The sequence below is a fragment of the Elaeis guineensis genome, chromosome 10 (assembly GCF_000442705.2).
Source record: "Elaeis guineensis isolate ETL-2024a chromosome 10, EG11, whole genome shotgun sequence".
Taxonomy (NCBI): domain Eukaryota; kingdom Viridiplantae; phylum Streptophyta; class Magnoliopsida; order Arecales; family Arecaceae; genus Elaeis; species Elaeis guineensis.
In genome coordinates, this window is record NC_026002.2 from 29,900,258 (window position 1) to 29,915,694 (window position 15,437).

At 49.7% G+C, this 15,437-nt stretch overlaps 1 protein-coding gene across 1 annotated transcript; it reads left to right on the forward strand.

Moving 5' to 3' along the window:
• The first annotated feature begins 12,905 nt into the window (after positions 1 to 12,905).
• LOC140852148 (peroxidase 42-like) lies at positions 12,906 to 15,437 on the forward strand. Its single transcript, XM_073245109.1, has 4 exons — positions 12,906 to 13,177; positions 13,326 to 13,514; positions 14,077 to 14,242; positions 14,826 to 15,437. Exons 1-4 carry the CDS (start codon positions 12,947 to 12,949, stop codon positions 15,233 to 15,235), a joined length of 996 nt encoding a protein of 331 aa, XP_073101210.1. The 5' UTR covers positions 12,906 to 12,946; the 3' UTR covers positions 15,236 to 15,437.

The following is a 15,437-nucleotide window of genomic DNA, read 5'->3' on the forward strand; positions in this document are numbered from 1 at the left end:
TCTATTTGTTTTCCACCCTTTCTGCTTTATTCTAGTTCTACTTCCTTGCAACTATTCTTTCCCCATCTACCCAGTTCCATCCCCCTCAAGGTGGAGATGGGAGCAAAGAGAGAGGTGGAAGAATAGACATATTGTTATTTGCTAATCATTCAACAGCCTATACATAAACATCAACAATTCCTGATCAAATGCTTGCTCCATTTGTTAGAGAACTTAATTACTTGCTTGCTCGATGTAGTTGTAGAACTACTAAAATTCCAAAATATACATACACTACTGTGGTATATATGTAGTATGCTGCCTTTTTTTTTTTTTTTTCCTGAAAAAAAATGTCAAACTGTGGTATGTGGTATTGGTTGCTCATCCATTCTCCTTGATGGTTAAGTTGAAAGACCTAAGATATCCTGCACACTAGTGCGATGGGTCCATATTCATTGCCAGCATGTGAACCACTTATCAATGCTATCATATTTATCTACTACTACTTTATGAAAAGAGTAGAGTAGCATCATGATGTTTTTATACTCTCAACCCTTTATGTTTAAAATTTTCTTTCTCATGTTGATGCAAAATTAGAACTGCCTGCATGTTATTTTACTAATATTCTCTTTTTCCTTTCTAATTGTAATGGTTAAGATCATTTGTTTCAATTAAACACCATTAGTTAAGGCAATTCATACATGTTGCAATAATTAAAAACAGGTCGCTTTTGTCTACTACTATGCTTGAAAGCTTCATTTTCTAAGCAATGGGAAGCAGCATATAGAATCTTGTAATTAATAATAGAAGGCTCCCGGCTGCTCGTTCCTACCTTATTTTGTTCAAAAAATAGTAAATCAGTTACTATCTGTTGCGGTCAATTCTCTCGTTGCCTGATCATCGAAAACAAGCACCTGCAAGAGAAGTCCACACTGACCAGAGATGCCTCCGACGGGGACCCTCCGACGGTCAAATCAGAGAGGAGACTAGGCAACAGTAGAAAAGAATCAGGAGAACTCAGCGAGAGAGAGAGTGAGTCCAGAGATTTTTGAAAGAACCTCCTCGCAGCACTGTTGCCTTCCCCATTTTATAGTAGAGCGCGGCGTAGAGCCGTCATTAATGGCGCAGACAACTAGGGGAGTTGTCAAATCGTCGGAGGCTGTCAGAGTCACCGCGGACTGTCAAGTCACCGTGGGTTGTCAAATCACTGGGATTAATCTATATTCTTGGCAGGACAATATCCCAGGGCGGCTATGCCGCATGCCCTTGTCAGGACGGCGGCCCTCAGTAGTCGTACGGTGTTTGAAGGAGCCGACCGACCATACGTCGGCATTTGGTTGTGGGATGTCGGGTGAAGACCCAGGGACATTGTCGGCTGGTCTGGTGCATTGCGAAAATCGGACATCGGCCACCATCCCCGCCTGACAGTGAGTCGGTAGAGTCGGGCTCCACCGTTCGGCTAGTCAGGAATAGAATAGGTCCGTCCGACCGACATACCCTCGATCGGACAGTGTCGACAGTCGTCGGTTGGTGCGGTCGGTAGAGTCAGACGTCGGTCAGACGGGCCCGAGAGTAAGTCGGTGTGAAAGGGATCGGTCGGTATATCCCAACAGTTGCCCCCCCACTCCTGAGTCGGATGTCTTGCTGGCCAACGTCTTCGCGTGGGCGGCGGCTTCGGACGAAAGGAGTGGATATCCATCACATCATGCTCCGACTCTGACGACCGTACCAATGATCGGTCCGATGCCAGACGTCTTACGGGTATCAGGCATCCCATCGGTGTCAAACGTCCCATCGGGAACAGAAACCGCCATTTTCGCCGTCTCCTCGGGAATGCAAACCGCCATGATTTTCTCGCCACGTGGCAGGGGGCCATTGGGCCAAACCCGTTCAGGCGGATGGAGGCGACGTGGCCTGATCTGGGACAGCTGCGTCGAATCATCAGACCGAGAGAAGGCCCAGATGCCGCCACGTGTCACGATCTGGGAGATCCTCGTTGGGCGTGCTCTCATCCCGACCGTCGAGGGGCACTATATGTATGGGGCCACCTGCATCCAAAACTTCACTTTTCGTAGCCTTGTTGCCGAGACCCTGGCCGAGTGGTCCCTTGTCTCAGGTAGTTGTCCCCGCCTCCCCCCTTAGAAAGTTTTCCAGAGGCTTTCGTCCTTGTCTTCTTCGCTTTTTTGGAATTTTCTTCCTTCTTCTTCTTCATCCTTTGGCCTTGGTTCTAGCATCATGGCCAGAACCTCCCCGCAGGAGAGTCGGTCGGGTTCCCCGATCGACGATTCTCGATCGACCCCGGAGGTGGAGATCTCTTCACTTTCGAGGCCGAACGTCGATCGGCTCCGGGAACAGTACAGCATCCCGGAGTAGTTTCGGCTGTTCGCCCCTGGGACCGACGGTCGGGTTAACAACCCGCCCCCGGGCCAAGTGGCTTTCTACGTCGAGGACCTCTGGGCCGGTCTTCGCTTTTCGATTTCGGAGTTTGTCTGAAACGTACTGGACTATTACAGACTTTGTCCGATGCAACTGGCGCCGAACTCAGTCCGGCTGATAGTCAGTTTTGTTCTGTTATGTCAGCTTTTACCGACCAATCCTCGTATTTCGCTCTTTTGAGCATTTTTTGTTCTCTGACCCCATCCAAAAGCCCGAGGGTGGTAGTTTTTCAACCCTCGAAAGGGTCTTTCCTTCATCACCGGTCTTCCATCGTCAATCCATGGATGGAAGAACCAGTTCTTCTTTGCTTCTTCTCCACTTCCTTAGGGGTTTCCTTCCCGTTGGGGGGACCCCCGAACGCAGCTGAATGAGAATAGTCGGATGGAGGATGGGGACCGAGAGGATTTTCACCATTTGAAGGATATCTCGGTGCCAAAACAGAAGGAGCTTGTCATCGAGCAAGCTTTGTATGACGTCGGTCTGAGCTCGGTTCCTCATTTAGGTCTGTTTTTCTTTTTCTCTCTCTTTTTTCTTCTTCTCTTTTTTTTTTTTTTGCTGGTGCTGATCCTCTGTTGAAATTGCAGGCATGCCGCTGAGGGTGAGGCTGACGGAAGCTGACGTTCGGCAACACATGGCACGGAAGAGGCCGGCGCACGGAGCCGAACCATCGCGGCCTCCCAAGAGGCCTCAGGTAGCATCGTCGAGCGAGCCTGCGGCGACGGGGGCACAGCTCAGCTCCGAACAGGCATCGGACCGAGAGCCGATCATCGTGCTGTCGATGCCGACGGTGCCCACTGAAGCCCCGTCTGAAGAACGGGTGGCCGAGGGAGCAGCCCCATCCGAGGGACAGGCGACCGAGGAAGCGGTCGAAGATGTGCAGGCCGCACAGCCGGCTGAAGAGGTTCGGGCAGAGACACGCAAGCCCGAACGATCTGCATCGGCGGCCGTCGCGGCCTCGGGAGGGACCCAGTCGGGCTCAAGCCTCCCTTCTCTTTTTGACGTCAGGGCCTGGGTGTCCGAACGAGGGAAGGCCCCAGCGGCGCCAGGCGACGACAGAAGGTCGGCCGGCCGTGGTGCGTCGTCCGACGCCCCGCTTCCCGAAGGAGCGTCGGCCCTAGCCAACCATGACTTGGCCAGGAGGTTATGCCAGACGACTATCCTTCCGGCCGATCATGAGGTCATGAAGAATCAGCGGGTGACCAACATGCTTTCTTCCTTCTATCCGACCATGATCCGGGTAAGCTTCTCTCCTTCACTTTTCATTTTCGTCATTGCTTTCTATCGGTTCGGTCTTCTGACGGTCGGCCTGTTGTTTGTAGCTGATTTACAACATATCCGAGCTGGAGGCCGGATATCAGAGGTTCGATGATCTCCGGGTGGCCTGGAAAGATAAGGCCGCGACCGTCGAGGTCGAGAAGGCAATAATGGTCGACCAGTTGAAACAGTTGGTTGACCGTGAGGCCCAGCTCGAAGAGGAGATCTCCCACCTTACCGAGGAGGTCTCCCGCCTTACCGACGCCCTGGCCGCCTCGGGGACCGAGCTGCAGTCGGCTCGCGAGGAAGCCAAGCGGAAGTCCCGCACTGTTCGCCGGCTGCGTCGCGAGCGGGATGACTACGTCGGCGAACTCAAAGCCGAACGCGAGCAGCTCCGAGTGAGTTTGGGCAACCTCATCAAGGCCGAGAAAAATTTATTCTCCGCTCAAGCCGATGCAGACATAGCGAGGGCGGAGGCAGAGTCAGCGAAGGAGGCTATAGGTCGGGCCGTGGAGGACTTCCGCGGCTCTGATGAATATCGGGAGGAACTCTTGGAGAGCGGTTTCCTCTCGTACCGAGTGGGGTACGAGGATGCCCGAGAAGCGATCCAGGGCCTATACCCGGAGCTCGATCTCAGCAGTGTCGTTCCCTCAGGGTCGGAGGACCAAGTCACGGAAGAAGTGGCCGATCCATTGTCGGGAGATCACACTGCCGTGGAGGAAGCCATCCCGGACCGGGTTGCCGAAGGTGAGACGGCTCCGACCCTCGATGCTACTTCGGCCCAAGTGGACACGCCGACCGCCCCCGGACTTCTCCCATTAGAGGAAGCTGACTCCGGTGAGTAGTCGGAGCATCTTTGTTTTTGCTTTTATTCAGTATACTTGTAATCGGTCTTCGACCTAATTTTGTAAATTCAGTTTATGCTTAAATAAAATTGAAAATTTTTTTGACTTTCTCTCTTACTTTTCATTTCCTGAAATGAGTCTTGGAATGCATGTTTCGCCGAAACGCCCTCGAACGTATAAGTCGTAGGCCCGACGTACCTAGCTAGGACGTTCGATAAGATCCCAGGTAACTAGCTGGGACAGTCGGTAGCGGCGCCATGGTAAAGGCAGAGCGAGCTCCAATTTTAGATCGGTCTCCCGACTGTCGTATGACCCGACAGTCGAGAGTTTAAGTCGAGCGCCCGTTGCCCAGACTTGAGTCGGACATATTCGTCGGGTGTCATCCATCCTTCAGGCGTAGCTCTTCGACCCGATCATCTTGTAGAGTCTGATAGTTGAATAGTATCCGACGTATTTGGTTGATGACAAGTCAGTCATCCATTGCCCGATTCTTTATCGGGCGTATGCGTCGCGACGTGCGATAAACGGTGGTAAGCCGAATACCCTTCGATCGGTCGTGACCTGGTCAGTATGTCGTGAATGCGATGTTGGTCGCGTTGGCGTTTTGCCATTCTTGGCTGGAGCCAAGTCGGCAAGTTAGCCAGTCGCCTTGCTCGGGAGCTGGCCGCGGAAGGGGCGTGGCTTCAACTTAGGGGGGTTTTTTCATCGTCATCACCGACCTTCCACCAATCATAGATATATCGGTCATCGTAAGTGTTCGACACGTCGTCGGCGATTGGGCCACAGATTTCCAATGGAATGTTGGGCCCAAGTTGTGGCGTCGGGGCTCGTACTACTAGCAAGCGCCGACACACAGTTGGAGAGCTGAGATTCTAGACTCCGAAGTTTTGAAGCTGAGTTTGTATTCCGAACAAGAGCACACAGAGTTTACTAGTAGTACAATCTCAGATTGTCGACATTCCAAGTTTAGAGAATGGCAATTCCTTCTAGAGTCTCCAGTCGGTAGGCTCCTGGCCCGTAGATGTCCGCTATCTTGTAGGGCCCTTCTCAATTCGGAGCTAATTTTTTTTGGTCTAGAGGCTTCGAAACTTCTGCCTTTCTTAAGACCAGATCCTTAGGCCTGAAAAGCTTTAGCTTAACCTTAGCGTTGTAGTATCGGGCCACTCTCTGTCGGTAGGAAGTCATGCGGAGTTGAGCTTCGTGTCAGAGTTCGGGTAGGAGGTCCAAGTCGGATCTCCGACACTCAGAGTTGCCCGGCTCGCGGTACTGCTCGACTCTAGTCGATGGTAGCCCGATCTCGAGTGAGATCATCGCCTCCGTCCCATAGGCCAAGCAGAAAGGAGATTCTCCGATCGGGACATAGGGTGTCGTTCAGTACGCCCATAGGATGAAATTCAATTCTTCGACCCAGAGGCCTTTGGCTTCATTCAGTCGGATCTTTAGTCCATGCAGAATGGTTCAGTTGGTCACTTCGACCTCGCCGTTGGATTGTGGGTGCCCGACTGAGGTCAGTCTATGCGTGATATGAAATCTTGCACAGAACTCTCGGAAGTCTCGGTTGTCGAATTGTCGCCCATTGTCGGTGATAATAGTGTGCGGTAGTCCGAACCTGAAAATGATGGACTTCTGGATGAAGTCTTCCATCTTTCGCTTGATGATTTGTGCTAGAGGTTCGGCTTCTACCCACTTAGTGAAGTAGTCGATTGCGACGACTATGAACTTCTTTTGGTCGGACGTCGGAGGAAAAGGACCAAGTATGTTGATTCCCCACTGGGCGAAGGGCCACGGGGCGACAATGGGAGTAATTTGGCTGGCTGGTCGGTGTTGTATGTTGGCGTACCTCTGGCATGGCTCACACCTTCGAACCAACTCAGCCACGTCCTTTCTCATGGTGGGCCAGTAGTAACCCTACCGTAGGACTTTGCAGGCCAAAGATTTGTCCTCCAAGTGATTTTTGCAGATCCCTTCATGTACTTCTCTGAGCGTTTAGTCTGCGTCAGTCGGTCTCAAGCACCTGAGTAAGGAAAGAGAGAATGATCTTTTATAGAGTCGGCCATCCATTATCACGTATTGGGAGGCCACCCATCGGAGTCGTTTGGCTTCCGTGGGGTCTTCAAGACTGGTTTCATCGGTCAAATACCGAACGATCGGATCCATCCAGCTTGGTTCGGTCGTCAGTTGCAGCACCTCTTCGACCCTGTCGATGCTCGGCTACTCGAGACTCTCCACCAATGTTCGACCCAAAGCATTGTAGGCTGATGTCGCAAGCCTGGAGAGTGCATCGGCCCGAGCGTTCTCCGATCTGAGAATGTGGGAGATCTCAAAATACTTGAGGTGTGCCACGAGATCTCTCACCTTCTGGAGATATTTTGCCATGGTTGGGTCTCGCACCTCAAATTTGTTTTTAACTTGCCCCACGATCAGCTGAGAGTCGGAGAAGACTCTAAGGCTGTCGATCCCGAGCTCCTTCACTACTCTCAAGCTAGCGAGGAGCGCTTCATACTCGACTTGATTATTGGAGGCTTTGAAGTCAAACCGGAGGGCGTACTCGGTAACCACTCCCTCTGAGTTGGTGAGCAGGAATCTGGCCCTGCTCCCTCGAGCGTTGGAAGCTCCGTCGATGTGCAACACCCAAGTAGACCCGGGATCAGGTTCGAAGATTGCAACTTCTCCGGAGCTTCCGCCTTTCGATCTTTGGTCGATTGTCGGGCACTCCACAATAAAGTCGGCCAAGACCTGGGCTTTCAAGGCTGGTCGTGGTCAGTACTGAATGTTGAACTCACTCAGCTTCATTGCCCATTTCGTCAGTCGTCCTGATATGTCGCGGCGGCGCAAGATCGCCCTCAGGGGCTGGTCGGTGAGGACCACGATAGCATATGCTTGGAAATACGGACAGAGTCATTGTGCAGACACGATCAAGATGAATATCATTTTCTCCGTCTTTGAGTACCGAGCTTCAGCTTCGTGGAGTACTTTGCTGGTGTAATATATGGGTTGGTGAATTCGGCTCTCGTTCTCCCGGACGAGTACCGAGCTGACCACCTCTGGAGAGGTTGCCAAGTAGAGGTACAGCATTTCTCCGACTTTTGACTTTACAAGCAACGGCGGGGAGGTCAGGTACCTTTTCAGATCCTCGAAGGCCTGCCGACACTCGTCCGGCCAAGAGAAGTCATTCGCCCACCTCAGGGTTTTGAAGAATGAGAGGCATCTCTCAGCCGATCGAGAAATGAATCGGCTGAGTGCGATGATCCTTCCGTTAAGCTGCTATACCTCCTTTTTGGTGTCCAGATGCCGCATGTCGATGATTGCCTTTATCTTCTCAGGGTTAGCCTCAATTTCTCGTTGAGAAATGAGAAATCCGAGAAACTTTCTCGAAGTCACCCCGAAGGTGCACTTAGTCGGATTCAACCTCATCCGATGTCGTCGAAGGGTGCGAAAAGTTTTTTCGAGATCTTGGACATGATCCGAAGCCTGCGCGCTCTTCACCAGCATGTCGTCCACGTATACCTCCATGTTGCGCCCGATTTGATCTTTGAAGACCTTATTGATGAGTCGTTGGTAGGTGGCTCTGGCATTTTTCAATCCGAAGAGCATTACTCTGTAGTAGTAAAAGTCCTTGGCGGTCACGAAGGCTGTGTGCTCCTCATCTTCGGGTGCCATCCGGATCTGATTGTATCCGATGAAGGCGTCCATGAAGCTAAGTAGTCGATGGCCGAACGTCGCGTCTACCAGCTGGTCGATTTTCGAAAGTGGAAAGCTGTCCTTCGGGCAGGCACGATTTAGGTCGGTATAGTCGATGCAGATCCTCCACTTCTCATTGGCTTTTTTCACCATGACAATATTGGCAAGCCAATCGGGGTACGTGATTTCTCTGATGAAGCCCGCTTCGAGTAGCTTGTCCACTTTCTCGTCGATGGCCTTCTGTCTTTCAGGAGCAAAAGAATGCTTCTTCTGCCTCACCGGCCTCATTCCAGGGTCGATGTTGAGTCGATGAGTCATCATCTCCGGGAGGATGCCGGACATATCCACTACCGACCAAGCGAATACGTCGGCATTGGCCTTCAGCAGCTCTACTAGCTGTCGTTGCTCAGGGTCGGATAATTAGGATCTGACCTAGGCCACTCGTTCGGAATTCTTCGCTATCGGGACGGAAACCAGCTGTTCGGTCGGTTCACCCCATTCTTCCTCTCCCTGCTGGTCCAACTTGTCGGCCGTCAGGGAGTCCTTCGCTTCGTTACTTCGAGCAGAGATTTGGAAGCATCGTCGGACGAGCTGTTGATCTCCGTGCATATCTCCGACTTCATTTTTGGTCGGAAATCGAACCAGCAGGTGGTAGGTCGAGACTATAGCTCTGAGGGCGTTTAGCCCGAGTCTTCCAAGTATGGCGTTGTAGGCCGAAGGCACTTGGACAACCGCGAAGGTCAGGTGGACAGTGCTTTGTCGTGGTTCGGTTCTAGCTGTCACGGGAAGAGTAACTTCTCCTTCCACCGTGATGGTTTTCCCGGCAAAACCCACCAGGGGCGTGGAGACTCTCTCAAGCCGATCAGCCGACAGTCGCATTCGGGAGAAGGTCGAGTAAAACAAAATATTAGTCGAACTTCCATTATCAACAAGGATCCTTCTTACATCATAATTTGCTATTATTGTCGAGACAACAACAGCATCGTCATGGAGAGTTTGGACTCTCCGAGCATCTTCATTTACAAAAGTAATTACATCATCTTGGCGCAGCTTCTTCGTCGACTCCCCTCCGGCAGTCATTCTGTGGTCCAATCATTTGGAGATCATGCTGATGACCCCGACCGTGAACTGATTGTTCGCTGCCTCCTCAGTCGGTTGGGGTCGTCGGTCGGGGATGGGTCGAGTCGGTGGTTTCCTTCGAAACTTTTCGAGATACCCTCGGCGTATGAGGGCCTCGATTTCATCCTTAATTTGGATACATTGCTCGGTGTTATGGCCATGGCCCCGATGAAATCGACAGTACTTTGACCGATCGAGGCCCTTTACCTTCAAAGACGGAGGCCATCGCAGATATTCTTCCCCTTCGATCTCCATCAAAATCTGTGCACGAGGAGCAGAGAGGGGAGTATAGGAGTCATACTTGGAACGCATCGGCCTCGGACTCCGCCGTCGAGGCGATCTCGGGCTCCGTCACTGGGGTGAGACCTGTTTGTCGGTCGGGGGCCTGCTGGGCTCGGCAGGGGCCCGACCTTTCCTTCGCTTCTCCTTCGGGCCCTTGGCCTCAGTCAGGCACCGGTCGGAAGCTCCTTCGCCTGCGCGCATGTATTTGTATGCACGCTCCAGCAGTTCGGCGTATGTTCGGAGGAGGATCTTATCCAAGGAGTATGTAAATCGGGACCCCCTTAGCCCCTCTTCATGGCTGAAATAGCCATGTCTTCGTTGAGATCCCGAACCTCAAGCGTGGCCGCATTGAATCGCGTTACGAAGTGTCGGAGTGTCTCGTTTTTCCCCTGCTTAAGAAAAAAAAGGTTGTTTGAGGTTCGTGACGACTTTCGACTGGTGCTGAAATAGACCACGAAAGCATGTTCGAGCTGTCCGAATGAGTGGACGCTACCTGAGTGGAGGCCAGAGTACCAGACCCTGGCAACCTTGCGAAGTGTGGCGAAGAAGCCAATGCAGAGAAGGGTGTCGGTTGCCCCTTGGATCGTCATGAGAGCCTTGTAGCTCTTCAGATGGTCAACTGGATCGGTGGAGCCGTCGTAGGGCTCCACATGAGGCATCTTGAACCAACTAAGGATCGGCTCGTCGAGGATGAGTCGGGAGAGAGGTTGGATGGTCTGGAAGTCGACGTCGTTCGAGGACTTCTGTCCGTCCACCTGAAGCTGGGCAAGCCGACGGTCGATTTCTTCGAACCTATGTTCGTAGCCGTCGACCCGTCGGTGCTGGAAGACCCCAGGGGTCGAGTCTCCCAACGAATCTGAGGGGGAGGCGAATGGTGTCCGCGGCCGCTTCTCCTTCCTTGCTCGTTCCAGCTGGGAAGGAGAGGGTCGTCGGGACCGATGGGTATCATGTCGTGTCCGCCTCTCCCCCTCTCGGTGGGAGTGCTGTGACAGCTGCTCCTGAGGAGGAGACGGAGACCGACGCGGGCGTCGGCGGCTGCTCCTTGAGGGCATCGGGTGCACCGTCGATTGCCCTGCCGGTGAGTGCGGCAACCGAATCGGTTGTTGTTGGAGGCTCTTGACTGCATCCGTCAGCACAGTCATCTGTCGCACAATCACCGCGATTTGTGCCTCCGTGGTCACCACAGGATGCGGAGAGCTGGGCTCCACCATGGAGGGTGGAGGAGAGGCCTCTTCCCGGCAGAAAGAGTGCCTCGCCGATCCAGTGGCCCTCGATCGCTGAGCCTTGATTCTTGTCATTTTGAAAAGAATTTTTTCAAGCTCTGTGGAGGTCGTGATCCCTCGCTCCCTTTCCTGGCGCGCCAAACCTGTTGCGGCCAATCCCCTCGTCATTTGATCGTCGGAAATGAGTACCTCAAGAGAAGTCCATACTGACCGGAGATGCCTCCGGCGGGGACCCTCCGACGGTCAAGTCAGAGAGGAGACTAGGCAACAGTAGAAAAAAATCAGGGGAACTCAATGAGAGAGAGAGTGTGAGTTCAGGGGTTTTCGAAAGAACCTCCTCGCAGCACTGTTGCCTTCTCCGTTTTATAGTAGAGCGCGGCGTGGTGCCGTCATTAATGGTGCAGACAACTAGGAGAGTTGTCAAATCGTCGGAGGCTGTCAGAGTCACCGCGGACTGTCAAGTCGCCGTGGGTTATCAAATCGCTGGGATTAATCTATGTCCTTGGCAGGACAATGTCCCAGGGCAGCTATGCCGCATGCCCTTATCAGGACGGCGGCCCTCAGAAGTCGTACGGCGTTTGGGAGAGCCGACCGACCATACGTCGGCATTTGGTTGTGGGATGTCGGGTGAAGACACAGGGACATCGTCGGCTGGTCTGGCGCATTACGGGAATCGGACATCGGCCACCATTCTTGCCTGACAGTGAGTCGGTAGAGTCGGACTCCGCCGTTCGGCTAGTCGGAAACAGAATAGATCCGTCCGACCGACATACCCTCGGTCGGACAGTGTCGACAGTCGTCGGTTGGTGCGATTGGTAGAGTCGGATGCCGATCAGATGGATCCGAGAGTGAGTCGGTATGAAAGAAATCGATCGGTATATCCCAACACTACCCATGCTTCATCCTTTTTTTAAGAAAAAAAATAATATTTGTATGCAAATCTGGGACAGTTTTGATGGGACAGTTAACATGGCCAGATGAGTGTTGTTGTTCTCCTCAGCCATGTCTTCATTCTGAAGCATAGAATTATATACTTAACTCACTATAATTTTACTCATCCTACTAGTTCCTCAGCACAATCGATCCTCCAACATAATGGTTCTTATATTGACCCTGGTAATCACAAAGCTTTGCCACATCCTATTCCTTCTCTTATTTGGTTTAATTTGCAACCTTCAGATCATATCTATATAAATGATAATTTGCTGACCCTCGGATATATTTGATAAGAGAAGTTGGAATGAAAATATAGAAGAATGATTCTCATCCTAACTGTTTAGTTTAAAAAATTTTATTTTTTTTTAATTTGAGAAGGAATGAAATTAATGTCCTGACCTCTCAAAATCCAATCTAAATTTATATTTAATATTTAAATCTCATTTTGTGTCTGATTTTTTTTTCAATCAAGGATCAAATATGCTGAAAAATATGAACATTCTGATACCTATTTCAATCCTCGCGGATTCCCACACCTATTGCAAACCATACAATTCCTCGAAAGAAAAGAAAATTTATTATTAGAAAAATTCAGACCGTCACATGATGCCCGTTCCATACAAGGGTTCGGCTAGTGGCGCTCTCAATAAAATTCTTCACTGAGATCCATGCTTCCTACTAAAATAAATACATGTGCAGGTCCCAGGACAAGGGTCCAAAATTGCACTACATTTGACTCTTTAGTCTTTACGTCTATCTACAACACTCTTTTTTTTTGTTTTTTTGTTCACTAACTTCAATACTAAGGTGTTTGGACGAAGAAAACCAACGGTCACGGGTGGATTGAAGCAAATGCAGTGATAGGCTGGAAGCCAGACGAGACACTTTGCAACACTGCACTAGAAGGCTGCTTTACTGAGCCCACATGTTGTGTCCTCCGGGTTTCCTCATTTCAGCTCCTTTTCACGTGTGACTAAAAAAAAAAAGTAAAATATTTTAAAGCATTTAAACCGACGAAAATGGAGAAAATGACGTTGGTTTTAACTTCTTTTTAAAATTTAAATTTTTTTAAATTTAAACTCCAACACTTTTTTATGTGTATTCTCTCACCATCTCCCCATACGACCCTCTGCTTTATTTAAAGGACCCAAGGAGGAGGTGCTCGAAGCACAGACTGAGAGGGATAGAGGGATGGGTGCTTCTTGGGGTCTTCTCTTCCTCGCTTTCCTCTCCTTCTCAGCAGTGGCATTGGGGGAGGATGAGGTTGGGGCAAAGAACTCTGGCCTTGCTATGAACTTCTACAAGGAGTCATGCCCACAGGCAGAGGAGATCATAAGGGAGCAGGTCAAGCTGCTCTACAAGCGCCACAAGAACACTGCCTTCTCCTGGCTTAGGAACATCTTCCATGACTGTGCTGTCCAGGTACAAAAAATTAGTCTCAAAAGAAAAAGACATTAAAAAATTAGGGATCAAATGAGCTCAAGAAAAAGAAGGAAAAGTTTTTTTTGGGGGGGTGGTCAAGTTTAATGTTGGGTGTGTTTGATTTGGTTTTTTTTGTTTCTTTTTGCAGTCATGTGATGCCTCACTGCTGCTGGACTCCACGAGAAGGAGCCTTTCTGAGAAGGAGATGGATAGGAGCTTTGGAATGAGGAACTTCAGGTATCTGGACACCATCAAGGAGGCTGTGGAGAGGGAGTGCCCTGGGGTGGTCTCTTGTGCTGATATCCTGGTCCTCTCCGCCAGGGATGGGATTGTTGCGGTATTGCTTTCTCTTTCTCTCTCTCTCTCTCTAAATTTTTTGTGTTGCTTCTAAGAGGAACAAGGAAAAGAAAAGAAGAAATGATCTAGTTTAGATCTGTGTAGTGTTTATAGTAACTGAACTATTTTTCATACCGAATCCAGGAAATCCTTCTTCTTAAAAAAATAATAATAATACTGGAAACCATTGTACTTTTAGATCTCACACAGCCCATGGGTCTGCATGGTTATGAAAACAAGCTGATCTGCATCTCCTTATCCTCCCATTTCCTTTTTCCTTTTCTCTGCTCTTACTCATATTTCTATGATTTAAGCCTTGTGGAAGGCCTCATCCTTTGTATACCATCGATCAATATCCTGGTTTTTCGAGAATAGGCGGTATAAATTTGTCAGGCATCAACATCTCTTTCTTTAAGGACATACAACGCCAAGAGTCAATACTCGACAAAGCTACTTTTGTTATTTGTCTTGTTTTCTTTGACATGCATGATAAAAAGCTCTTGACTTATGGTATTAACACCATCATTTTTCTTTTTTCTTTTTTTTTTTTTTTTCTGTTGAAGCTTGGGGGGCCATACATTCCTCTGAAGACAGGGAGAAAGGATGGGAGGAGAAGCAGAGCTGATCTGCTGGAACAATACCTCCCTGATCACAATGAAAGCATCTCTTCAGTCCTGGACAAGTTTAGTGCCCTTGGCATCGACACTCCCGGCGTTGTGGCCCTCCTTGGTATTATTCCAATCATATATATATATATATATATATATATATATATATACCTATATTTTGATCCATGGCACTATACAATGCAAGCAAAAAAAAAAAAAAGGAAAAGGAAAAGAAAACTCTATTATTAAGTTACAAAGAACAAAAGATATGCACACTTATATTTATGCTAACACTGAAAGCATGAAAGCATGTACTCATATACATACATTCATGTGGAACCATACATTAGCTGAGAAATAGCTATAATGCGAAAAGACTATGCTATCCTTGCTTTGTCTTTTGAACTATGCTAACATCTTTCTCTAAATTTTGCCTTTAATTAACTAAGAAATGAGAATATTGCTGGTCTAGTCTAAAAACCTTGAATCCCTGAAAGCCTTCTGTGGACCATTTTTTTGCCCATTAATGGATTACACCAATTGCTTGGAGCAAAACAGTATGTCAGATCTAGTTCATTGCACTCACATGCCTCTCAAGTATCATAGCTTCAGTGGACCATGTTACCTACGCAGTAGCAGCAGTTGATAGCTCCAAACTTGGTCACTGAGTACTCCAAACCATTATTCTGTCCTCCTGCTTGCAGGATCCCACAGCGTGGGACGCACCCACTGTGTGAAGCTGGTGCACCGTCTCTACCCAGAGGTGGACCCGGATCTGAACCCAGACCACGTACCTCACATGTTGAAGAAATGCCCAGATCCAATCCCTGACCCCAAGGCCGTGCAATATGTACGCAATGACAGGGGCACGCCCATGAAGCTGGACAACAACTACTATCGCAACATCCTTGACAACAAGGGCCTCCTCCAGGTGGATCACCAACTGGCATATGACAAGAGGACTCGGCCATTTGTGAAGAAGATGGCCAAGAACCAGGACTACTTCTTCAAGGAGTTCTCCAGGGCCATCACCATCTTGTCGGAGAACAACCCGATCACCGGAGACGAGGGAGAGATAAGGAAGCAGTGCAATGTTGTCAGCAAGCACCACTAGATAGATGAGCCCAGCAAGTTCCCCATGGAAGGTTGGGAGATGGGATGGGATTAAATAAGTTGGTGAGGCGGTGGTAGTTCACCAATGGAATGTTATTTAATTGTTGCTTTGATGTGTTATTGGCTAAGTAGTAGAGTTTGAGGGTTGGTTTGGGAGACGGGTGTACGCAACATTATAAGAAATTTGGTTTTTAATGATGAAA

What these genes read in the sequence shown, in the direction of transcription:
- LOC140852148 (XM_073245109.1), top strand. Translation starts at nt 12,947, where the DNA reads ATGGGTGCTTCTTGGGGTCTTCTCTTCCTCGCTTTCCTCTCCTTCTCA. An exon ending in TCCATGACTGTGCTGTCCAG is followed by an intron (nt 13,178 to 13,325) that starts GTACAAAAAATT and finishes TTCTTTTTGCAG; the next exon opens with TCATGTGATGCCTCACTGCT. An exon ending in CGGCGTTGTGGCCCTCCTTG is followed by an intron (nt 14,243 to 14,825) that starts GTATTATTCCAA and finishes TCCTGCTTGCAG; the next exon opens with GATCCCACAGCGTGGGACGC.